Source organism: Aulonocara stuartgranti, assembly GCF_965226115.1.
Source record: "Aulonocara stuartgranti genome assembly, chromosome: 1".
Classification (NCBI taxonomy): domain Eukaryota; kingdom Metazoa; phylum Chordata; class Actinopteri; order Cichliformes; family Cichlidae; genus Aulonocara; species Aulonocara stuartgranti.
The window spans coordinates 24,356,238-24,383,842 of NC_138939.1; the positions used below are offsets into that span (position 1 = coordinate 24,356,238).

General features: G+C 38.5%; 2 protein-coding genes across 4 annotated transcripts in view; one reads left to right on the forward strand and one right to left on the reverse strand.

Annotated features, from left to right (window-relative positions):
* LOC309710247 (uncharacterized protein) overlaps positions 1-27,605 on the reverse strand; it is a 205,505-nt gene that overhangs the window by 105,073 nt on the left and 72,827 nt on the right. The window lies entirely within an intron of this gene.
* Positions 1-27,605, forward strand: part of gpc6a (glypican 6a) — a 159,903-nt gene that overhangs the window by 18,685 nt on the left and 113,613 nt on the right. For all 3 annotated transcript variants that reach the window (XM_082539578.1, XM_082539579.1, XM_082539580.1), the window contains exon 2: positions 9,752-9,910. In XM_082539578.1, coding sequence (XP_082395704.1) covers positions 9,752-9,910 — 159 coding nt within the window. The remainder of the gene's footprint in view (positions 1-9,751; positions 9,911-27,605) is intronic.

Consider the following 27,605-nt stretch of genomic DNA (forward strand, 5'->3'; position numbering starts at 1 on the left):
TTGCATTGAGCCAAACATTTCTTTTCAGTTTTCCCCACTGGCCTTGATATTTGTTTACTTTCTGTCTATGAAGAAAAAGGAGAAAAATATTTCAGCATTACAGCCCAGGTTTTGTAAATACATACTTACATGTAAACATGTAAGTATGTATTAGGTTTCAAGCCTTAATCTGAAAATCCAACATAAGTAATCAGCTACTCACTGGGGTGTTCTCAAACCAACCAAGCTTTTCAGTAGACACTGTGACTGCCGAATAAGCGGTGGCTACTTGTTGAATTTGGTGTGATTACATGTCATCCTTTAAAATATGCAAACCTGGTTCAAACAGGAATTTGTATCAGCTAAGCATGTCATTTTACCTCCAGCTGATACAGCTGCTTATAATTATGAATAATTTAGCACTCGTCTTCACACGTTGCAAAAAAATATAAACTTATCAATTTATAGAGCGCATCTCTTTTTTTCCTTGACATCCAAAAACAACTTTATAACTAATTTATAACAGAAAATGTCGGCAGTAAAAGAAAAAAGCTGTCATAATAAAGTAGGATGTGTGGAAAACTTCAATAAAATGGTGTGGCTGTCAATAATTTGATACCTCTAGTCAAGAAAACACTTGTATGTGTGAAGACAAATCTTTGTATTTGTTGTGAGGAATGGTTACTTAGTCTTGTAAATCTAAACCTCAGTGGCAGTCCTCTGCTTTAGTGCATCTGAGACACTTCTAAACTCAGATCTGTTGCATGTCACCAGGGAATGTGCTCCAGTTGTTGCGTTTTTAACATCACACGGCTGCCTAAGAAACTGTAGGCTCTGCTGCCAATTTTAATGAACCACTGTTAGAAAGGATAAGAAATGTGCCATCCTTTTTGCTTGCCCATTAGGCACGGTTGCAGCATATGCCTCGCCTGCATGTGAAACCTCAAACACTCTGAGTGCATGCTTCTTTAACATCAAGGGATATGAAGCCAAAGGGAACCGAGGCCATATACATGGCCGCTGAAATAAAACATGCTATATGAAGTTAGTTCTTTAATCTGTGTCTGATCATGCCTCCTGGTCATCTCATCTACTTCTTCCCACTGACCTACATATTCCTAGTTAGCAGTTAGTCTGTGTGGTTGGTTAAAGATAGATATCATTTAAAAATCATCTTAAAGTAACATGTATAATGGGTTCAGGGAACCTTGAATTCTGTGAAAGCGTCTGTGTGGTTGATTGCATGTTAAATGGGCATCGAACGGGCCCATCTGTCCGTTGCCTGAATCTAGTCAGCAGTTTCACCTAATTATAACGCTACGCCTCAGTCGTGTTTTGGACATCGTGAAGATAGTGATCGAGAGCAACCAAACACATCTGCACATCAAAGAATCTGAACGAAACAATGAGTGTTTGATTGCATATGCAAGCAAAGCAATATTTCTTTTGCCTTATTTCTTTCGGATTAAGAAACATTTGAGTTAACGCCAGAACGTTTCACTGTAAAATCCCCAAAGAAGATTACCATTTGTCCTTAATTATCTTGCTTTCTGTAATTACATATATTTAAATCTTTAATCAGCTCGTTCTGAAAGATGTGCTGCGGCGCCTTCTGACATCTGCGCTCGAGGACAGAGCGGTACATTAGCAAACTGGACTGGGTTGAACACAGGGGCGATTCTAGGATCAGAGCTTTGAGGGTGCTGAGCACCCAGAGAGCTGCCCAGCCAGGCAAGATAAACTTTACTCGTCACGATGAGTCGTCTTCCCCGTGTCTGTCAGTCCCTGCATCCTTAAACGTCTCCAGTTGTCCCGAGTTCCCTGTGACTGTCTCCTTGGTGCATTTAAACCCCTGTTCCTCCCTGTCCTCATCGTCTGCTGTCTTCGTCTCTGTTATCAGTCATCATAATTTTACCATCTCTGAGTAAGTTTGTAAATTTCTTTATTAAATGATACGATTCTTAAATTCATCAAGTCTTTCTGTGCCTGTGTCCTCGTCACAAAACATGACATCACTGTTTTGTACATTTTAACACAATTTAATCCCCACATTTGTGAAAGAAAAGCAAAACACTTTTTTTAAAGTCTGTAACAAAACCATCAAATCTGATAAAGGTTATTTAAATGCTGCAAACAAAGAATGGATTGGAATAAAAAAAAATACATATGGTAACCTTAATTACTGTGGGAAAATGATGAATGATGATCATAGTGAGTAAGAAGTAAACTGATTGCATGAGATTCACTTTTAATGTGTATGTATAATACAATACAGATATATGAAAATAGACTCCAAAAATAGAGTCCTTGAAATGTACAAATGTACAAAATATTGATAGATAAAATTATAAAAACGAAGGCAACTTTGCCTATGGTACAATGTATGAAAAGATCTTTACTGAAGATACTAATATGGCTCTGCAGATTTTTTCTTTTATTTTAACCTATGTCGCCTCACCTTGAGATTGGCAAATCACTTTTTGGTGATCAACTGTCTCAAGCAGTTTAACAGTTTCTGTTGTGCCTGTCGCTATTCCCAGTGTGTTTTTTTTACCTGGTTCTTCCTGACCTTGCACTTTCTCCTCACGTTCCCCTCTTCCCTCTCTCCCTCTTTGAACTGACAATCATACACAAATAGATTGTATTCAATTGGATGAAAAAAATTACATTAATATGAAAAACCAATACTATTAAGATCACTAATAAAAAAAAGTCCTCTCTCAGTCTACTTTCAACCAAAAGGCAAATAACCAAACCACATGAACATCTAATAAAAGATATAAATATTGAAATACTGATCAAGATCATTTGATTTTACAATATCGGCACATATGACAAAATAACCAGCTTCTCTCATTCCATTTCAAACAGGACAGTGGTAACAACAGCAGGCTACAGACAATTTCAAGTTTTAGATTTTAAATAGGCTGTATACATTTCAATGGGAGCAACGGGACGGTCAAATGTCGCTGATTTTACTACAGAGCAGGACGGATTGTAGGGTAGCAAACATCGTCGGAAAACATGTTTCCAACACTGCAGGTTACCTGGGTGTAATGTTTTTCAGCTAAAAAGAAACATGGTCTGACTCCTACCTAACTATATAAAGAGTAACTGAAGGTTAAATGCAGCTAACATGTCCTGTTTTAAGCCAGGCACTTACACACTTTTGTTGTTAAAATGTTATGTCTCAAACAAGTACTGTATGCTTTTTATATTTTTAGTAGTGTGTCACACAAACAGTAAATATTGTCAAAAAAAAGTAAGAAACCTTTGGGGGTGCTTTGATTCAAAAATGGCTAAAACCGCCCCTGGTTGAACATATGAGTGAAAGCTTTTATCTTCCTTTTATCCAGTGATTACATAACTATTTGCTCCCAAGTAATCTGTGATTAAATGCATCATATAGAGTGTGTGCGTGTATGCTTGTGTGTGCTCATCCATGGTTTTGATCATGTTAGGAGTATAATGAATCAGGCTGGTGAGTGCATGTGCCAGACCTAAAGCTAACTTTGTTGTTTTACATTTGCATGGGAGCAGGCTTCTTTCTCTATGTATGAAAAATCTGATAGAACACCATCATATTAGCACTTCTGTCAGCGTTGTCACCACAGGCTTCTATACAGTATGCAATTCTCTGCTGCTCACTTCGTCAAAGTCAAACTATACACTCATTTTTTTCCTTTGCCTATTAGGATGTCAGAAATAGATTAGGAGTTGACAGATATGTTTTATTCAAGCCAATATCAAACACAATAAGTGGTAATCCAAGAGACGGATAAGTGATGTTTGAATCAATATAAATGTACAATAAAATCTTGAAAAGAACAAAAATTCCAACCGTTTGCTGAAATGCATTTGTTTGTTTATGCTGTATAATCTTTAATATTTATGCTGAGGGCTTTGTGGTAAAGTGGTTAGCACTGTTGTCTCACTGCAAATCTAATGATTCAAATCTAATGGTTGGCTGGGGCCTTTCTGTATAGAGTCTGGATGTTCTCTGTGACACTCAGTATTAGACTGTGACACTAGACACTTCCACCTATTGTCCAAAGACATGCGTGTTAGTATAATGAGCGATTAAGCTAACTGGCTATCGATATGTATGCAAGGCAAATAAAATGCTAAAGTGCATTATGGTTATATATGTGGAAAAATGAATGCGGCTTGTAGTGAGAGGTGAGGAAAACCAGAAAAAGTGTTATTCCATTTAATTATTCAGAAATATTCAGTCCAACTTCAAAACTAAGCTCAATGATCATCAAAGAAATAAATCACAGGATTCTATTTTTTCTATTTATTATTTTTTTTATTTTGATAATACCGGCTATTTCACCTTTGAAACATGCTCTGCATCAAATAGTACTCCTCAGGCAAAAGTTTAACAATTTAGCTGTGACATTACTTAAGATCACAGAGTGGTTGCTACAGACAGAGAACAGGCAGCTGCATTACAAAGTGCTGCATTTTAAATACATTTTATCGAGAATTTATAAAATGCGGAGACACTAATGTCTTTTTAATAAATGTCCAAAACTTTCAGCAGCAGCAAAAGGTGTGGCGCCGTTACTGATTTGGCAGGCCACTTTAACAGATGCCACAGATATGCGCTGGGATTGTTCCCGACTTTTCCGCTTGCCCCTCTTCACCTGCAGTGAAATTATGTGTCACCCTCCCCACCCCTTTCATGCTCCACTTTCATGCAGCTCTTTGTAAAAATCTGTAACACTATTTATGTGAGAAAACAAAAACTTTTTATTATCTCTCCAAATGATTTTGAATTAAATGGATTAGCTATGTTAGATAAACATAATGTTGCTTCATTATAAATGTCACAGCGCATGAAGTGCTCTTTTTTTATTAAAAGATTCATTTAAATGTTCAGCTACAAATGGCCAGACTAATTTATATAATCGCTGTAAAGCTATACAGTATCTTACAGCTTTGAGAAAGGTGGAAAGTGGGTGTCAGTGAGCTGTTGCCAGCTAAGTAGGCACATTAGTTCCTGTTATTCACCTAGTAAATATACTTTTATAAGAAGAACCTTTGAGCTTTTTGCCATCCCTGTCTTTTTGTTGTGTCCACCCCCATGTCTTCATTTTTGTTGGCACTGCTGGTATTGAGTCTTACAAGTTTAACTCTCCCTGACAGAGACTGCACAAGTGTGATCTCGCAAGTGTGCAGCATATTGACAGCATGGTTTCAAATTCCATCTCGGGTCCAAAGCAACCAGCTAGAACAGGACAGATATGGTCTAGTGAGCCAAAATCCCATCTAGATTTGGGGACAATTACCTCCAAAGTTCACTAAGGTAGGCTTTTATGTTTGCTTTTTTTTCTTTTGGAAAAGAGCACACACACACACACACACACACACACACACACACACACACACACACACACACACGCACACACACACACATTAGGAAAATGTGCAGCAAAGTTTTATGCATAAAAGTATTGAACTGGGCTTTTGATGAAAGAGAGAAGGGAAAACATGTGAGATAAACTCAAAGTAGCAGCATCATAAACATGCAGCTCACGCCGTGCCTGCTTCTCACAAACTTTTTTATGTTGGTTTACGACAACAGTTTTCAAAACAGGAAAGTAGTTGGATATGTCAAATTATGTGTTTAAACCAAAACACGACTGAGAGATGAATAGAGTGGTGCACAGCCTATGAAAGCTAAAAGCACCATGGATTCCTTTCAGCTGTCATTCACACTTAAGGACAGCTTTGTCTGTTATTGATTTTTTTTCTTTTTTTTTCTTTTCTTTTTTTTTTAAACGCTTTAGTGGCCAAAAGTAGTATTCTACCTGCATCGACAAGTAAAATTCATTTATTGCATCAACGGAAACTTCAGATTGAATTTGACTTACTTCAGAGTCACAGAGCTTCACATAACAGTGAGGAGAAAATGCAATTTTCCTCAGCTTATCCATCATTTATGACAATAAAAGTTTATATTTCTGTGCCTAAGTCATCCTAGAGTAGTGTTTCATGCCCGTGTAATTTAAGGTGCCAAATATGGTGTATGGCTTTTTCTTTCTTTGGGACATTAGCCAGCCATCTGATACCATCTTCATAATTCCTTAGCTCCTCAGTTTAATAATGTCCCTGTTTAAACAATATGACTGACAATGTTGAACTACACTGATACTTTAAATACCCCGTGCTTCTGTCAGCGAGAGCTTAAATGCAACCCAAGCTAAAAGACATGAGTCTTGGCTGAAAAGCCGAAAATACCAAAACTTTATGTGTAAAAACTATTTACTTCACTGGAACCTGTCCCAGTTGTCATTGGACAAGAGGCAGAGTACACCCTGGACAGGTCGCCAGCCTGTAGATTCAATCCATATGCATGCGCTTAATTGAATCCCAATGTAGTGGACGTTATCTGCAGCTGTTACTTTGTTAAAAAATAGGACATTGCTGCTTAGTAAAGAAACAAAAAAGCCTTAAGGAATCGCCTAATAGAAAGTGAGTGGTGCATTTCAGCTTATTTTGTGTTGTAGAGTTTGGATGCTGTGGCTCGGAGCCTTGTGCATTACTCTGGAGAAACGAGTTTGTGTTGAACTGTTGATGGTGCACCTCATTACTGTAGCTTGGTGCCTCTCTAAGGACTGATTAAGGATTAAGCACATTTGAGAGTGCCAGCACGTACATATTGCATCTTCTTGTTTCATTATCTATACACAGCTCCTTTATCTGCAGCTTACTGTATATGCATGCAGGGCGTCAGTGTGCCTGCCAGTGCCTGCATTGTGTTCCTCAGAGGAAATCCTACAATCTCTCTGTTCTGTCCTCCACTGATAAATCGATACTCATTTCATCTTTCCCAAATGTTAATAGATAGAATGGGAAAAACACAAATATTTTATGTGACTGCTGGCCAGACCAAAAAAAAAAAAAAAACTAATAATGATGTCTGATGCTCTCTGCAGAAGAGGAAATAAAATACTGCATGCATGCAGAAAACAATTACATACAGTATGCATTATGGTAATTTTTTTCCAAAAAAATTGCCCAAATATTTCTTGGGCAAAAAAACTAATATAATCATGTGATGATAACTGCTGGTGTGTGTTGTTGCAGGAAGACAACCAGATGAAAACTCACATTCGGACCAGTTTAAGTGTTTGACAGAAACTAAGACGCTGAGCTTTTGCTTGTGTGGGAGGACTTTCCCCCCCCCCTTAAACTTTCCTATAAGGTTGTGTGGCTCTGGCACAAAGATCACAGCAACAACTTTATAGGTAACAAAAACAAAAACCACAATTTGATAAGTATTTTTGTTTTTAATAAAAAAAAAGCCTAGATTTTGGAATTTAGCAACACTTTTCCAACATTTTTTAAGTTTTATTTTACATTTTAGTTTATTAATAATGGGAAAACCTCTTAAAATGGGTAGTAGTATGAAAGTACAAACTTCTGTGCAAAAAAGATGTATGTACACACCACTCACATGGAGCTCTTAGTCACTTTTACTGATTAAAGCCTCTGTTTGCATTTAAGCATTCATTTCGGTTTTTGGCAAACAATTTTTTTGTTTTTTCTGTGGATCTGGTTTTATATTTCATTTATTAACTGGAAAATTAATTCTGGCTTGGTCATTTTTATGCCCAAAATGCTAACATTAGTTAACATAGTTACTTGTAGATTATTCATGTAAGTCTGATATGCAAGTAAAATGTCAAATTTCAAGTCTGGTGATATTGAATATACTTGACTGATACATTTAGTTTATACTAAACATATTTTCCTTAATGATTAATTATTGGAATAAATAAACCTCATTTTATGGTCTTTTGCAGATAGTGTTGTGCATTATGGGTGTAGATATAATTTATTGATTTCATCAGAATAATTTTCCTCATCCCTTTAAGTAAATCAGTATTTTTGAAAACTACTCTATTCACCATGAATAATCCACAGATCTGAGACTAAACCCCTCACTTTTTCAGTGAAAGGATTTTCAGATGTGTGGCATAATTAATTGATTGTTACCTTTCTCGAAACCCAGTAAAGTAAAACTTTTACTCATTTACAAAAAAAAAAAAATCTAGTGTGAATTCTCCAAGTTTTGAAAATTCTTCAGGCCTTCAGTTCCAGTATTTCTCTTTGTGGATCTTGGAGTCATTTCATTGGTTTGGTATACACTTTTATACACTGACGTCTGAGTGGACTCGAGAATTTTTCTCTAACTGATGTAATAGTCAAACACTTCACAGTTTATTAAATTAATGCTTCAAAATCAAATTATGTAGAAGAAGACGAGAGTCCAAGGCTCTGTAAAACATCTCATTACAAAACGCACGCACAGCATCTCTTATTTTCTACTTAGAGGGACTACAACAAGTATTTCTTAACTAACTCTCACTGATACCTAAAGGTTGCTGTGTAATTTTGTTCGCAGTGTAGAAAGTTAAAAAGTAAGCGAGCAAGGCAAAAAGAAATGCTGCTATCCTTGAGTTAATATCACTGTAGTCAGGTGGCATGTGAAGCCTTAATGCTGGTGATTTTACCACCCAACTATGTAAAATAACAATAAGCCCAAAACATTTTTTTTAATCTGAGTGGATCAGTCTTTAAAATAAATCTTTTAAATGTTGTTCTTATGCCAGCAACAGCGCACCAGAGTGCATGAGATATAGTGTAAAAAGAAATATTGAGAAATTTAAACATTTATATTAAATGTTATTTTTGTGATATGTAGAATATGGTGTGAGTTTTTCAGCTCTGCCTAAATTAACTTTCATTTTAATGGACTGTGGGAAATAAAAACTGCACAGACGCACACAATACACAGTCACATCTGATATCTTTCGCTGGCTTGCCAGCCTCTTATAATGCCTCTGATGCTCCCCGGCACCTAACAGTGACCATGGATACCAGCGCATCTGTGCAACACAGTTGTTCGCCGTAATCTGCAAAACAATATTCTCATCTCTCAGTCTAGCAACTTGATATTGTTTTGGTCTCATCTTTGCAGCAAAGTTGTTTTTAGGAAAACTAAAAAGTTATGATAAGTTCATTGTAGCCTTCCTGCTCTGAACAAAAGAGCAAACACGCACAGTTAGTAACGAGCTGGTGAACATGATGGAGCATTTGGCAGCCAAAAAGACAAATATTTCATTCCAGTTTTGATAAAAACCACGAGCAGAACAGAATGGAGAGTTAGCTTCATCATGTGTCAGATAGCATGACTTGAAATGAATGTTAATGTTGTTCGGTATGTGGTGAATGTGTAAATAAGCAATTGTTTCCATGGCAAAAATATGTCAGTGTTCATTTACAGCTTGCTGTGCCAAAGTCAAGACATCGTAAATTAATCCATGCAGTTTAATTAAATGTTTGGCTGATGTCATAGCTAAGGGCATGCTGATAAGAGCCTTGAGACCAATTTGTGGTGTTAGGCTATATAAATAAATTTCCTTGACATGACTTAGCACTGTGCCTTTCATTTCATGTACATAATATTCATTAAAGCAGTCATTATTGCAGCGCTTTGCTTTGTGATATAAGGGGGATTCTACATGAGGTGTAGGAGCTCTGCTATCACAGACACTCTCTGATTCATGATTCCAAATGACCGACAAATGTTTTCCTACCCCGTTTGTTACGGTCTGGCCCACTTTGATTGCCTCAGTGATGAGAATGACAAAATAACAAGAGAATTTTGATCAAAGACTCGGTTCAGCCTTTTCGAGCATCTGAATGTCGAAGCGGTGACGTGTGTAAAATTGCCGCTCTACCTCTCTGTCTTCCTCAGGTGAGCACCTGCGTGTCTGTCCTCAGGGATACACCTGCTGCACGTCAGAGATGGAGGACAAACTTAACCAGCAGAGCAAACTGGAGTTTGAGAAATTGGTTGAGGAGAGCAGCCACAAAATGAGAACAACATTTGTCTCCAGGCATAAAAAGTTTGATGGTAAGTTCCAGTAGATTGATTTGTTTTATCTATTTAACATGCAGAGACTGTGATTCATAGAAATTTATATCCCAGACACCACCTCTCCAAGCTGAATGTACTGAGACAAGCACTGTCAAACTTGTAACTACAGACTTCTGATGTCATGATTAATTATTACTTTGACTGTTATTAATAAGAAATGAGCTTATCTGGTTTAAAGATGGTTATTCTGGAGCCTTGCTATTACACTTGACTTCTTCACTACAGTTCTGCATTATTTGGATTTTCTTTATCTTCAGGGCTTTCTAGCTCACTATGATGTTGTTCTTCCTTATGCACATACACTGTGAACTACTGACATTTTGACAGTAAAAGATGGCACTAATGTGGCTTTTAAAAATATTTTCATTCTAATGAGCCTGTCTGTATAAGCAGGGGTTAAAGTGGGATTTTGCAGGTGAGAGAATACTAAGTTCTGGTGAAGCAGTGCAGTCTGGAGAAATGACTCACTCTGCAATAAATCATATAATAATATATATATGAGCTCCAGTACATGTGCTTTGTTTTTAAACCGGCTGTGATCAGCTGACCTGGTCTGATGCTGCTTTTGAGGTTTCCTACTCATTCTGATTTTAGCCATCTACATTCTACAATATACAAGCAGATATTATATGAGCCATCAAGGCAGATGTCTGATTGCTAGCCACTATGAAGCTGGTATAAATGTGGAATTTGGCAAGTGTTACCAAAGAATATCATCAGCTAAATGCAAACTGACTCCTAGCCGAGTCCTGTTACTCAGCAGCGATCTTTTGCTTTATTTGGATGGTTATTTTAAAGCAGTGTCTGAATTAACCTTGATTTTCATAGTCAAGAAGAAATAAAAACTGTATGCAAAGAATCTCTGGTCTGATCTTATAAGTATAGACCATGGTAATGAACATGGATACCACAGTTTGCCCTGCACCAGTTCTGCATAACTGTAAACTGTAAAAGAACACTGCAAACAGCCCAGTTTACCCAGTTTATTCTGCACATACTGTCCAATACGGCATTTGAATAACATTAAATCTATGATTTAATCTGCTTTCAAAGATATTTCCCAATATGAAATAAAGATCTAGATTTCTATTACTGTCCAGTAGCTGTAGTACTGCAGTATATTGATAACGTATGGTAGCACTAAAATGTTTGCATTTTTTACTGATACTGACATTAAACTTCATCGGGTGAGGGCCTCCAGCTCGCACTGGAGCGGTTCGCAGCCGAGTGTAACGCAGCGGGAATGAGGATCAGCACCTCCAAATCTGAGGCCATGGTTCTCAGCCGGAAAAGGGTGGAGTGCCCACTCCGGGTCGGGGATGAGTTCCTGCCCCAAGTGGAGGAGTTCAAGTATCTCGGGGTCTTGTTCGCGAGTGATGGGAGAAGGGAGCTGGAGATCGACAGACGGATTGGGGCTGCGGCTGCAGTAATGCGGACACTGCACCGGTCAGTCGTGGTGAAGAGGGAGCTGAGTGTAAAAGCGAAGCTCTCAATTTACCGGTCGATCTACGTCCCTACCCTCACCTATGGCCACGAGCTGTGGGTAGTGACCGAAAGAACGAGATCGCGGATACAAGCGGCGGAAATGAGCTTCCTCCGAAGGGTGGCTGGCCTCTCCCTTAGAGATAGGGTGAGAAGTTCGGCCATCCGGGAGGGGCTCAGAGTAGAGCAGCTGCTGCTCCACATCGAAAGGAGCCAGCTGAGGTGGTTCGGGCATCTGGCAAGGATGCCCCCTGGGCGCCTCCTGGGCGAGGTGTTCCAGGCATGTCCCACCGGGAGGAGGCCCCGGGGCAGACCCAGGACACGCTGGAGAGATTATATCTCTCGGCTGGCCTGGGAACGCCTTGGTATTCCCCCGGACAAGCTGGAGGAGGTGGCTGGGGAGAGGGAGGTCTGGACCTCTTTGCTTAGGCTGCTACCCCCGCGACCCGACCTCGGATAAGCGGATGAAGATGGATGGATGGATGGACATTAAACTTGTTGCAACCTCATACTAATAACATAATGTTGTTTGCTGCTTTAACATATTTAGATAGTATTACTGTATCATAATACTGATATATCATAATGGCCTGTATGTAATTGAATGTTAAAAGATTATTAAGGCAAGCTTCAAGTAATTTGTTCCTACAATTGAAATCCTAGAACCATGTCATGAATCAAACACAGGTGTTATGGTTGTTTTATATTACAGCACTGAGATGTAAACAGTTTATACGTGTCTATACAGGCTGAATGATGACCCAAGTCTTCAAATTATAGTTCACAAAAGATTTGTTGATGAGCAAATACAAGAGTCAGAGCCTTCGTAAGCGTGCTCTGTCGCCACCATAAAACCTACGGAGGGAAACGGCAGCCTAAAAATGAGCATAACTTAAAATCCTGACCATATCGCCTCTGTCAGTGCGCCCCAGGGTGGCTGTGGCTACAATGTAGCTCGCCATCACCAGTGTGTGAATGTGTGTGTGAATGGGTGGATGACTGGATGTGTAAAGCGCTTTGGGGTCCTTAGGGACTAGTAAAGCGCTATATAAATACAAGCCATTTAGCATTTATATGACAGCTCAGCTTAGCTGTCTTTGATAATAAAGCTGTTTCTCTGAAAATTAATTGAGATTCACCTTATTAATGACATTCAGCTTTCAACAATATTTTAATTAATGCAATGATAATGTTTGGTTAAATGTTGATGGCAATTATATTCAACGTAATGTAAGATAGTAAAACAAATATTGCTAATGTACAGTTTCCCTTAAATGTTAATTATTGGGACATATAATGGATGTGGAGTGTAACCTTTTCTCATTGAAAAACATATTTGAAAGTGCTTCTAATATAACTAGATAACTTCATCATATACAGATCCACTGTCTGATTCAAAGCAATCCAACACAATTAATTTTTTTAACTGTAAATATCTATTTTATTAAACGTCACTTGCAGAGCAGTCCTTACCTTTAAATATGATCTGTCAGCTTCTGCTGTTATATTTATTTCCTCTATCTTTCTCTATCTCTGAGAGTAAAATTATCCCATGTCAGTGTTTTTTTTTCTCCCTGGAAAACAGAGCCTTTGTACCTTAAGCTAGCAGACAGATTGTGCACCAAGATGCACAAAAACAGTTTGTGTGTTCACTGATATTTGTTGAGCTGTTTCAAATCCTGTATCTGAGATAACCTGTCACTTAAAGAAAAAGTTGCACAGTTATGCTCTCTCCTCTTAAGTAGAGGTAGATAGATGCTGATATACGGCAACAGAAACTTTATTGACATCGACAGCATGAGTGCATGACACGGATAAGAAGGAAAAGAGGAGGCATGCAGCTGGAGTCATGACTTTACTGTCTCTGTGACAACAGTTGAAAGCACTGCCAGACTGTATCAAATAAAAAATGAACTTGCCTGATAGTATTTAGTGTTAAACTGCCTATTTAATTACTCATTAATCGAAGGTGTCAGAACGTTGTTCCAGGTTGTTCAGGCCCACTTTAATCCCTGTATAACTGCTAGAGCTCACAGGGCTTTAAACCAAGGCTCCATGGTGTTTAATGCCATTTACACTTGTGTTTCTGCTTGTGCCATCCAAGGCTTGCTTTTTTACACTAACTAAAGATATCATGTATTCTTTTGAACTAGTCAGATGGAAAAAACAAATTGTAGGTGCACTGTTTTTTCCATAACTAATAATAGTAATCTGTTGCTTGAGTCTGGTTGTAGCTGAATGCTGCTAATGTAATTGACCAAGCATTACCTACATTTAGGTCCATACGTTTTTGCAGAGTAACACAAATCAAAGAATAAATGCACTGACCAGCTCAGCAACACCAAAAGACTTGAATGACCACAGAAGACAACTAAGGTGGATGATCGCAGAATTATTTCCTTGTTTAAGAAAAAAAACTTTACAACCTCTATTCAAGTCAGGAACATTCCCGAGGAGGTGCAGAGGGTTTACACACAAGAATAGGCGGGTCAGACTAGACTTTGTCAGGAAACGTCTGATATAGCTGGTAAAATTATGGATAGGGAGAGACTTATGATCTGAAGCATACTACATTATCTGTCAAACATGGTGGAGACAGTGTTATGACATGGGCATGTATACTGCCAGTGGAACCAGGTGATTAGTGTTTATTGCTAATAGAAGTAGCAGGATTAATTGTGTAAAAAATATACAGAGCTTTACTCGCTGCTAAGATTCAGCCAATTGCAGCAAAACTGAGTGGACAGCATTTCATGGTGCAAATGGATAATGACCCGAATGACCCAAAGCAAACTGCATAAACAACACTGTCTTTCTCAAGGCAGTGAAATGGGATAGTCTTCAATGGCCAAGCCAGTTAGCTGATCTTAACTCAACAGACGATGCTTTTCAGTTACTAAAGACCAAACTGAATGCAGAGAGGCCCACAAACCAGCAGCAACTGAAGGCAGCTGCAGTAAAGGCCTAACAGAGCATCTGAAGAGAGGAAACCATGGGTGTCCAAGGGCTCTAGACTTTAGGGATTAAATGACTGAAAAGGATTTTTATCCAAGTATTAAAACAATTCTTAGACTGTATTTAAAATTCCATTAGCTCGGGTACTCAAAAACCAGCAGGATTAACTTTCTCCACTGTTGTTAGCACTTGTACAAGTAAAATGTGGTAGTTGCTGGTGTGTTATTGGTCCCATCAGCCTCTGTAAGTGGATGGCTGTGTAAAGAAGGGACTGTGACAAACAGTTTTTTACCCAGAGATGAACCTCTTTAGCTTTGGGGGGTGAAGTGAACAGCCGACCACGCATTCCTCACTGCAGATTAGAAGCTCACTGCCTCGAGTGCCTGCCGTTTTTAGCATGGTATAAGTATGAGGCGATTCAATTGTGAACAATTGAAAAACTATGCTGGCTTTCTGGAAAAAAAAGAAAAGCTATTGTGTACACTCCGTCTTAGTCTGTATAAACATCCTTGAATATAAATATTTTTAAATGAAATGACTGCTTAATTTAACTTTATATTATTCTACTATATAAACAAAAATTAGTTTAAAATAAATTTGTTTATGCAGGTTGAAGAGGAAATGAAGGACCTTCGGTACAAAATATAGACACTAATGAATCTTGAGTTAGGGCATTTTTGTCATCCTTGGCTGAATACATGTCTAAAATCCTCCCTGTGTGATACGAACTGAAAACTGTGTAGTGAGTATAGTTGGAAGAAGCGAGAAATCGGTGTTCTACTAGCTAAAAACATCAATGGTAGTTTCTTTCAAATTTGTTACTGCCAAATGTTAAATGAGCCATCTGACAGGTTGGCAGTCAACTGAGGACAATACCTGCATGTCCTTGGAACAACAGCACAGTAGAAATTCAGTTTTTATTGTTTTAACTGGTAAAATCAGCTTATTTGTATAATTGTTAGACAAAGACTGAAGGCCTGATAAGAGATTGTTTTCAATGCCTAAATGCATAATTTAGATAAAGGACACTACTCATGTGTATAAATTTGTTGTCTGGTGGTGTCTTTTTTCTGCAAGTGCTCATTTAGGATAAACCTTCACTCTTTACCGTTGCATATTGACAAGATCTCAGACTGTTATACTATGTCGTTTTCTTTGAATCACACACTTACATCAGTTCTAGAGAGCACAAATATATGAAAATGAATTCCCACATTAAAAAGATCTTGTAATTCACAGTTTTGTTGGCTCATATTGAAGCTTTTTTGAAAATGTATGTAATTTCTGACCCCGCAGTCTTGGTTTTGATTAAATAATATAAATGTGCAGCAGAGTTCTTCTTCTGTAAAAGCTTAATAGGTAGCCACAGGTTATGAAATTGTTGCTAGGTTGTTTTAAATGTTCAGTAGAATAGTTTGAAGGCAGGGGCGTATTTCTACATTAATAGCACCATTTCAGTGACGTTGCCTCTAGAGCAGTGTCCATATTGTATATCTGTGCGTTTATGTGGTAACACTGGGGACACAAATCACTCGTGCAATTCCACCTTCTACACATGCCCGTATCACCGGGCCACTCAACATCGCATCCCTTCTCCTTGCGTTAAGCTCCATCCACCTCGTGGGGTTTGAATCATCCCTCATCAATTTTACATGCCCTCATTTCTGTCCTCAGTTATTTATAGGGCCCTATTATGAAAACCTTAACTTACTTTTTGATTACTGACTGCTTCCCTTGGAGGCCTGTGGGTTTTGATGCATTATTGAGCAATCCTACTGCCATGAATGACTGTTGCACACTAGAATTTAGGCTTGGGTATTCTGCAAGTCCAATAATCCGGCTGAGGACCCTCTTACCCCATCTCTCAGTATGCCATATATTCTCCCAGAGAGATTTGAAGTTCAGTAATATTCCAGTCCAAGACAAAGAACAGGCTGTAAGAAAGGAACCTCACAACCAGCTTTGCAGTGCATAATGCAAATCTCCATTTTTTTCCCCACACAAAAATTTACTTTTATAATTCTCTGAAATTATTAGTGTTCTCTGTTTAGCCTAGTACGTGCCCTAAGGTAACTTGAATTAGACACACAAAATGTGATAAATATTTGCAGTATTTATATGTGAGCGCAAAAGCTGGAGAGACACTGAAATACGGAGAAAGAGACTCTGTGTATGAAATAGGCAGAGGGAGAGAATTGCATCGCATCTGTTAAAGATTAATTGCTGAGGATGAACCATGATAAAAGGTGCCTCGTGCTCAGTCAAGTGATTTGAGATTGAAAGTGCTCCACAGACTCACTCTCTCTCTCTCTCTCTCTCTCTCTCTCACACACACACACACACACACACACACACACACACACACACACACACACACACACACACAAAGAAAGAGAGGGAAAGTGATCCAAAACAAAATAGCAGATATAGAGGATAGCTGGCCAGTACCTTTGGTATCCCACAGGCCAACCTCTAGAATGTAAGACAGGTACTGAGGAACCAGTTGAACATTAGGAATAAGATCCAAGCCATCAATACATTTGTCCTACCTGTCATCAGATACCCAGCTGGAATAATAAGCTGACCATAGGAGGAGACAGATACCACAGGTGCTAAGACATGAAAACTCCACAAAACAGGCTCTGCAACAAAAGTCCAGAACCCTCAGGCTCTACGAGCAATGGAAAGCAGGATGGCGAGTATGAATGAGTGTCAGAGCCACAATCCAGGATGAAACACGGAACATCCATGAATACATCAGGTAGATGGCACCTCGAGATGAGGCATTCCAAGATTTGCTCAGGCAGCTGAAGACAGACAGTGGATGATGAACTGAAGGAAGAACTCATAAAAGAACTCATATCATCAACACATACAGGGGACCACTGTGATACGTGGAAATCCCAAAAGACAGCAACATCAGGAATGAGGAGCACAAGAAAATAGAGACCCCCAAACCAAAAGATTGACCCCAACAGATTCCAGGCAGCTTCTCTGCAGAACACTGCAGGCCTGGGAACATTGAAGATACTGTGCAGACCCCTCAAACTCCCAGCCCTTTGGTAGAGGATCCAGGTTTCAGGAACACACACACACACACACCCTCTAGAGCACTGCCCACATAGTATACTTGTGGGACACAAATCACTTGTCTGTATAAAGCTATTTTGTGAAGCTGTGTTTACTTTGCCTGAAGAGATTCATGTAAAATTGGAAGATGTAACAATGTGACAATGAAACTGATTTGGAATCTGTGAATTTGATTATTGTGACACTGAGAATGAGATCAGTGTAGTGTGGTGTGACTTACCAACAGATTTACCTGATTTAATTCTGTATGTATTTGTAATTATGCTTTGTTTTTTTAAATTTATTTATTTATAAGTGTCAATTACCAAATGCCAAATAGAATATACAACCTAAACCCCAACTCCCTAACTTTAAATGACCTCTTACCCTGGGTAAACACAGTATTTATTTATTTATTTTTAAATATTTCTTTATGCAAAGTAATCACAAAGTAAATAATCATTTTACCTGACATGCATCAAAAATATATTTATTTTCTTTGTTAAGGTTAGATCCAGGTTGTTTCAACTATCTCGGTGACTCACAACACTTCAGAGGGTCAACGGCATGATAAGAATTTAATCTCAAATTTTCATATCAGCAGCTGTAAGTTCCTGGCTTCATAAGAATTTAATCTGTCATTTTGTTCCTGTTCTTTGCTTGGAGCTACAGTATTTCAACTTTCATATGGTAAAATTGCAAAGCATGCTACCGCTTTATCGCTGAAAGATTACATTAACTCAGATTTCTTGTTCTCCTTTTTATACATGTGTAATTGAGCATTATGTCAAAATAATGATTGGTAGTCCTGTAGGAGGTTAAAAGGCAGAACTGGAGAGAAGTTTGAGATATCTGTCTCTACCTTTCTGTTTACTATTTGCTCTAGTTGTATGGTAGATGCTCATTAAATTCAGTTTGGTTGATACGTTTCTGTTCTCTCACAAGACAAGAGATTAGAGTGTGTGGTTGGTTGACTACAGTCTGCATTGAGCAGTGCCCTGGTTGACTGAGTTCTTTGATCCTGCCTCAGTAGATCTCTGCTCAACACTGAGAGGTTTTGTGTCCCTCATTCTCTTCAACAATCACTTTTTCACACCCAACTTAAACCAAGACTGACTTGAACACAGCACCCTATTCTCTCTAATCTGTCATCTTTACCAATTCACAGGCTTCTGCTAGACTGTGTAAGCTGGCAGATAGGAAGAAAGCACAACTGGACTTTTTGAATTTGAGAGATTTTGTCTTTATTCTCTTTATTTTATTTACACATGAAGTTGCTCAGATATAACATCAATTTCAAAAATCCGTCATTTTGAACAGGCAGATGAGCTGAACAGCTGACAGTTTTTCTAGGCTACTTGAGTTAAATTTTGATAGTTTTTACACGACTTCTTTAGTGCATTGGAGTTGTTCGTGGATCACAGAACACACGCAGGGATGAATGAGGTGGGAGACAATAGAATGTGTTCCTTGTAGTCAGCACAGAAGCCTTGCATATGATGTTGTGGCCCCCCGTGAAACACTGAGTAGAAAAACAAGCTGTGATGGGAAACTTGTTATGTGACGGCTGCGTGCAGGCAGGAGAAGGACCCAAAGTGCAGACTCCGGAAACAGGAAGTAACTCAAAACACAGCTTTAATGCTGAACCCAAAAGGGTAACAAAACTAGGAATACAAAATACACTTACGCAGACAGAACACACAGCTAGATAAGGGTAGATCACGACATGGACACAGAGAAACACATGGCTTAAATACACAGAGGGAGCAATCAGGGAATGGGTAACAGGAGGGAAACACAGCTGGGGCAAATCAGGCCTAACGAGACAAGGAGGGGCAAAACCAGATAAGACATAAGACATAACTCTAACAAAGGAACCACAGAATAGAAATGATAAATAATACAATAAACTCAAAACCCTGGGTCAACAACCCAGGCATCCTAACAAAACTAGAGGATGAGTCACTGCACTTCAAAATAAGAGTGAAAGATGGAGGCCTGTGAACCAACATATAGTAACTTTTTGTTTTAATAGTAATGTCTCACACACAAATCCACCTTCAATTAAGTTTTTGAATGCATGTTGGGATGCATTAAAATTTAAATTGGGTCCAGTCAAGAAATGGATTGAAAGCTTGAGATACAAATGGTTGGGTTTCAAATGAACAAATAGCACACTCTATTTATCCTTTAAATAAGATTTTATGTCAACAACTTTTTGTGTATTTACTGCATTGCTATGACACTGGGGGATTTGTTCAATGAGAATGGCACTGTGGTGTATCCTGCACTTCTTCACAGTGTCTTCTCTTTGCATCTCCCTCTTAAAGAAAGCCTTTCAACAAAGGATACTTGGGGTCCTCAGTGCTATTAATTCCTCTTTAAAGAATGTGCCTTTTTAATCTGTATGCATTTAATTTAATATTTGTAGCACTTTGGTCAACATTGTTGGATGTAAAGTGCGTTATAAATAAAGATGCTATGCTATGCTATGCTATGCTAATGCACAATGTTAACAGCAAAGTATTTTTCAGGAGGTTCATCAGTTTCCAGTGCATAGTTCCCCCTCTATAGAGAAAAATCCCCCACAGTGCTACTCCTGTTCTGAGCTGAATTTAACGCCATTGTATCCTAACCATAGGTTTGATACCATTCATGGATTTATAAAACCTCTGCTAACTTTCCCAGACATCACAAACTTAGATTCTTTTACATTTATTATTTATGTTTGACATTCATTGAAGTACTTAGCAAGTGAAACTTTGAAAATGCCCACCGTTCATTGCTGACATCAAATAGTTACATCAAAACAGGATCTCAAAGGTCCTCATTATGCTATCCCCCCACTTCAGCTCTGAAGTTATGAACTAGAATTCTAATCAGCAGTTTTGTCATTAAAAGCATCTTTTTTTTTTTTTTAAATATGATGCTTTTTAAAAAAAAAAGTTTACCTAAATATCCTTAATATCCACAGCTTGACAAGCTATAATCTCCTGTGTTGCTTCTGTAATTTTAAGTGATAGCATGAACACATGTAATTACATAGGCTCCATTGTTGCAAACTGAGTATTTGAGTTTGTGGACTGATTTGTAATTCCCATTATGCTTTGTGCATAATATAACATCCGGCATTATTAATTTAAACACTGAATGAATTTAAAAAGGAGGTTATACTTCATGCACACTGCAAAATTCTGGTAAGAGTTTGCACTTTGATCTTGCACCAGATTTTCACACTAAACGCTGGCTGAGTTTGGCTAACTGTGTGTTCATTTAACAGACATAAGCGTGTGAACTCTCTGTACGCTCTTACTAAAGAAATTTACAGAAAATACATTCACATATCATTTGATATATAATTGCACATCTTGCAGATATTTTTAAAATAAAAAGAATTTGCAATTTGTAATAGATAACAGATAAAAATGTAATAATTATTTTAAATTATTTTGAATATATAATTTGTTTACAGATGACATGGCAGATGACTAGGCTTAAAGTAAACTTTTTACAGGGGTTGCTATATGCACTGTAAACAGGAGTTAATCCACAATAATGATGCTTTGTAATTTAGTGTCAAATGAAATGTCAATTACAAGATTCAATTCTATTGTATTTATATAACACTAAATCACAACAGTCGTCTTAATGCATTTTATAAGGTTAGAGCCCAAAATAATACAGAGAAAATTAAATAATAAAATATAGATGTATTATAGCTTTACTTAGTGAACATATTGGCACCTCACACCCTGGATTAACATAAAAGCTGATCCAAAGAAAACTTTTTTGGATTAAAATGGACAAATCAATGACACCATGTCTGTACTCCGAGCGCGACATCTCCTAGTAGAGCACACACTAAACAGAACATAAAAAAATGCAGGGGACACAAAGGACACTCCAGGACTTGGTAAGCATCGGATGGTACAAGACCTTCATTACACCGGAGATGACACTAAATTACACAGAGCAGAACGCTGGTGAGGACAGGCCATACATTGATTTAACCCCAAAGTTGAAACCCCTGTTTCCATCGCATGCCCACTTCTAATGAAATCTAAAACCGTGAGGGCACACGGTTCCTGGAAGTATTCATAAATAAATAACCTCTGTTTTGGTGTCCCTGTGTTATCCTACGTGAATGTCAGGAAGACGGTAAATCTCCGAGGACTGAGTGAATGGGGTCTGTCCAGCAGTGCTTTAGCTGGGAGTTGGTGGCAGCCTCCATCATCTGGCACAGGCTGCAGCCCTGTGTCACTTTTGCACTTCAGGATGGATGGCTCTGTACGGTCTGGACACTGTTAAGTCTCTCCCACTGGTGAGCTTCAAGGAGAGGCTATGAGAGGAATGCCTTTCCCACAAGCTGCTGTAGCAAAAAAGAGGAGGAAATCCATAGGTGTGGTGCAATGTGATTCTTCTCTTCAATATATTTATTAAATTTAAACTTTGTGTCACATATTGAAACACATACGCTGTGAAAACTCACTTACGAAAAATCCTATCCTAAGGATATTGAGTTTGCTCAGACTACAGCTGAGATCATGCCGTCTGCAGCGACAGATGAAAAATGTTACCCCCCTCCTGCAAAGTTGCTGATATGCTTCCCTCATAGATTCCTATGGTTTCACCTCCTTTTGATTTCCATGCATCATTTAAATTCTAGTGAATATGGGGACTCTGAGGTTGGTATAATTTTAGTTCAGCATCCACTTGAGATGTGACAGTGAGTAATTGGCATGTCATGCCATATGCATAGATTGCAGTAAGAGCAAGTTGACATCAGCAGAGCTAGAAAGAAAGGCTGATTTTTATTCTGCATTGCTGTTTGAACCATTTTTTATTATCCTTATATACTTTTTATATTTGTCTATAATGTGTGATTGATGTGGTGGTGTAACAATATATTAATAATAATTGATATTATTCGAAAAGAAAGGCTAGTAGCCAAAGCATTTGCTTCCACGCTGTTTTTATGTAGTTCAGAAATCATTTCACAATGGAAACTTTGTTATTTGTTATTATTTGTTAAATGTAAAAATGGCTTTTCCCAGTTTGTCTTATTCAGGTGTTTGAAGAGTAGAAAAATCTTTTTGCAGACTTTGACCTTAGAAGATGGAAAACGTTCCATTATCAGACGGTGAACCCCAACCTGTTTGAAATTGAATCTTTTGGCCTGTTTGCCTGAAGTGCTTATTTTGGTGATTGTTTATTGATTTAACTGAATTAATGCTTTAGGTTCGATTCAGCTGATGGAATGAAAATTTCTCGTTTCTTGGCTCATTTCAATCTGAGCACAACTAAAAGGTACAATTGGGAAATATTAAAGAAATATTTCCCATCTTAAAAAAATGAACAAAACAGTCATTTAGACTTAAAGAAATTATAAGAAAATCAGTTTCCATCTAGACTGTATAGCCCTGCGACATATTCTAATATATCCAAACAATTGACACTATGAAGGCAAACTCAAAACAGAAGTCCTACGTGCGACAGCTGTCGTCTGTTTCCTCTGAAATATTTGTACAGTTTTTCTGATGTTGCATCATTCTCAGATCCCAAAACTCACTCTTGCACATGCATGCCCTTAAGGCGTTAAAAGATTTGCAGTCACTCATGTCATACATACAAATGTTAGACGTACTGCATACTGCAAGTGTAATATTCACATAATACACTGAATAACATCACTTGCCGGTGTCACTGAAGGTTGATTGACTGGAATTCCACAACGGACGTGTAGTTCCTGATCTTGCCTAGAGAAAAGTTAACCTTCATTTTAAAATGATATACTTTTTTTTTCCTGTCTGAGAACCTCAGTGTTCTCAGTCAGGCGCAGGAAACACTCCGGAGGATGGATTAGTCTGACAAAGCTCTGCATGCAAGCTTTCATGGGGAGAGGCACTCCAACAGCCAGGTTGAGACAAAGCTGCTTATCCACAGGGTCACAGTAATGTAATGGTGTGTGCAGCCAATTTTCTCCTTGCTATTCAAATTGCATGAATATCGTCCATGAAAAGAATCAAGGCTTTTTAAAGCTTTCCTTATTGACTCATCCCATGCCTCTCAATGCTGAACTCTGTGTCAGATCTTGGAAGATCCAGAGGCAGCCTCAGCAAAGGAGATAAACTGTGAAACAACTGTGGATTTGCTAATCGTGGTTAAATATAGAGTCGCGTCTGAAAGCATTTAAGTTAGTAACTACTTTTTGCTTTAGGAATGAAATACAAGAATGTTCCCAGAATAATAGTTTATACTTTGGGATCCAGTGCAGTCCAATGCTGCTTATGAGGTGTTATTTTCTTTTAAAAATACATTTATATTGTAGTTATTAATAGCATTAAATTCATCACTCAAAAGTACTGCAGTGTCTTGAAAAAGTAATGAATTGTCTTTTTAGTGATGATGCCTTATCTTACTAAAATGAAGGATACCTCAGCTAGCATCAAAATTTATAATACTTTCTGGATTGTATTACTTGCATTTTTAGTTTAAAACAGTGAGTTGCAGTATGCAGTATGATAAGGCATATAAGATTTATACATTTTGCACCCTGTTCCCAAATGCTGACAGTTAACTGTGAGATTTGTATATGTAACCTTGAGGTGTTAGCCTCAAGCAGAGATTAGAAGCAGCTACCTAAGTTGGGTAATAACTCCATGCACCCCCAATATGCAGTCTTTAGACAACTTGCCAGACGGCATCACCTCTCTCGAGCCTCAACTCGAGTTTTTAGGATGATCAGGAGTCGGGAGACTATGGTCAGCAGAGATGGCTCACCAAAGTCAGGCCTTTCTAACAACACTCCATCTAAGACTTCTCTTCCCAGTTCTTCCTGTTTCCCACTGAGAGCACTGAAACCTGGGTTCTTGAGCCTTGTGTTTTTGGCTCTCTCCATCCCAGAACTGTGTTTACCAGGATAAAGTAGCACTAATTCCATTCCAGTTCTTTTCTTTCAAAACAACCATTTTTTATCTTTTGGTGCTGACAGCTTGCTCTGAGCTCTGGGATGTCAGGTGAACAGCGATTCAGCAACAGGAAAACAATCTTAAACCCACAACTCTGCAGGTGTGTCAGTCAGGCCTAGAACATTTATCTTTTGGTTTCAATGCAAGGCTCGGCTTTTCATTGAGCTTTCAGAAACACACAAGCACTGATTTATGGGGCTCTGTTACAGGATTTAACAAACCTTTTCTTGATCCTGTCATTTGTACCTTTCAGTATCCAGGATTTGTCATATAGTAAGTAGTGTTGTCTTTTATCCATTTAGGTCTTTTTTCACCAATTCCTTGTTTTTCTTTTTCACTTTTGTCACAATTTAGACATTTGGCGTAAATTCAGTGTTCAGAACATTCTTCAAGCGTCAACGGTGCCAGAAGGCAAATCAGCAGGCAGTGAAAATGCTGAACACAAGACCTTTAATGAAGACAAGTAACAAAAGAGCGACAAGCAGTGGTTGGTTACGAGCTCTTTGTTCTCTAGGGCTCATAACCAAGAGACTGGGTGGAGGACAAGAGGCAAGCTGCAGTTAAAGGAGACGGGTGTTTCAGCAAGTGTAACTGACAAGGAAAAGTAAAGGGCTAAATAATTGTTTATGTGAGGCAGATTGCGGCGTCAGGTTGCGAGGGTTGCTGTCAGGGCTTTGTCTAGTGTGACCAAGTTCATAATGACAGTTTAATATATACTTGAAAATAAATATGAATAACAGTATATAACAATAGATGTAAAGAAAAAAAAACGGATGGCAATTTCAACAACATTCAGTAGATCATTGCAAAATTCAAGTGTAGCATCCAAATGTAAATATTCTTTCAAATTGTTTATTTTCTATATCCTCTTATTCTGCTGAGTGTTGTGCAAACCGAAGAATATCTCAGCATGCATTGAGCAAAAGGTCGGGAACACCCTTTATTAATATTAAATGTAGATCTTAAATTTCTCTTGGCTTCATGTTTCTGCCTTACAGCATTTATTTCGGTACCCAAATATGCACGCAGTGTCTCATTAAATCTGAAGTACGACCTTGTGTATAAAAAGAACAGTGTCCATTTCTCACTGGAAAACTGAAGTGCGAGAATGTGCTCTACTTTTCTCATTCCTAAAACTCTTCAAGCCTCATTAACTTTGAAAACAAGCCAACTAGCTGCTGTGAATGTTTTGTAGCATTTGCTTGAGCCAAGAAAAGGCTCTGTACCTCGTGCAGGGAGACAGAGTCCTTGCTGGAGAGGGCTGTGACTGAGGCAGATGATAATGGGAAAAGTTTTGTGTTTTATGCGGTGTCTCTCGTGCCCAGCAGGAAGGTTTAAAGTTCACTGTAGTGTGGACGTTGAAATATTACATTCTGATTTTTATCATTGTAATAAATCAAAGAATCAGTGCAGTGTTACATTTAAAGGTTGTTCGGATAAGTACTCTTGTTTTGTGTTGCCAGAGTTGGCTGGTCTGCTCCACTCTGCGTGGGAGAAATGGCACACATCCATACACATATGTAAAATATTGTTTCAATAAGGCGAGATCATTAAAAGGAATTGAACTTGATTTATTGACATACAGAATTCAGTTACACTATTTGGTGATTCGATTCCGATGGCCCATCACAGCAGAACTGAATCCCAGTGGTGACAGGAATTAGGGCAGGACCGCCTGCAGTCTGCACGCTAGTAATGGTGAAAATAAGATGGAGGTGTGGCGGGGCGTGATTGCGGATGCCGTGCAGGTGCGTCCGCCTCCTCTGCACGGCACCGCAGGCCACGCCCCGCCACAGGAGGCTTGCGTGAGGTAGAGTCTGCATGACAGAATGAAGGATGAGCAGTTACGATTCAAAGTACACAGAGTGGAGGCTGATTGGACTACGGCAGTGATGTCAGCATTGAGTTTTACAGTGTGGGAAAGTGGAAGTCACTAGACTAGCAGCCAAACATCTGGGAGAGCAGACAGATGAGTCAATACAGATGTTCATTATTGAACTTACACATAAGCTTCATTAAAATGTCATTGTTTTGCCAGGTAGTCTCTCCTATAAACCCAAATACTTAATGATTTTTTTTTTATTTTAGAGGTAATGATTGTGGCTTATAGAAAATCAGAAATCCACTTCCTGAAATTTTTAGAATATTTATTTAGAATAAAGAATATGAATACTTTCAGTAAATACAACCACAATAATAGGGAAGGCTGCTGACTTGTCAGTTGTCCAGGTGACGATCATTGACATCCCTCTACTGGGAAGGCAGGGCGCAGAAGGCCATTGCTGAAAAGACGGGCTGTTTGCAGAGTGCTGTGTCAAAACGTATTAGTGCAGAGTTGACTAGAATAGAGAGGCAGACAGATATTGTAGATGAGTGTGGTAGAAAAAGGTACACAAGCAACAAGGATGAGAGGATTGTCAAGGCAAGTACCCTTACCCTTCATTCTAATTTGTGTTGTACAGTTTCATTTTTAACCTTAATTTATATTTTATTCCTTCCTAGTTAAATTTACCATTTTTAATTTTTCATATTTATTTCCTATCTTATTCATAGCCTTTTCCTTTTTTGTTTTCTTTAGGTCACGAGCAGTTGTCCAAGCATTTCACTACATATCGTACTGTGTATGACTATGTACGTGACAAATAAAATTTGAATTTGAAGTAAAGTGGAGAACTTGGAAGAGCTTCATGAGGAGCGGATTGAGGCTGGTATCAGTGCATCAAGAGCCACCATGCACAGATATCTTCAGAAAAGGAGCTACATGGTCGTAGCTGAGGGGCGGCTACAATTCAGGTGGTAGAGCATGTCATCTACTAATCAGAAGGCGGTTCAATCCCTGGCTGCTCCTGTCTGCATGCCAAACTTCCTTGGGCAATTTCCTTGATGCAAGTTGCTCTTGAAAACACTTAACAATAGAAAAACGTGCCTGTGTAAATGGGTGTGAGTAGTTGAATGAGGCACGTTATATAAAGTGAAGGGCCAGTCCATTTACATCACCATTTACAGATGTTACATTTCTATTACGAAGCAACTGCTGAACCAGATGCAATGTCAGATGTTCCTTATGTGGGCTGATGAGAAAAAGAACTAGACTGCTGCTCAGTGTTCCCTCTTTTTTCAGATGAAAGTAAATGTTGAGTATGTGTTTGTAGGTGTTTGGAGTCCAGTGTGAAGTTTCAACAGTCCATGATCATTTG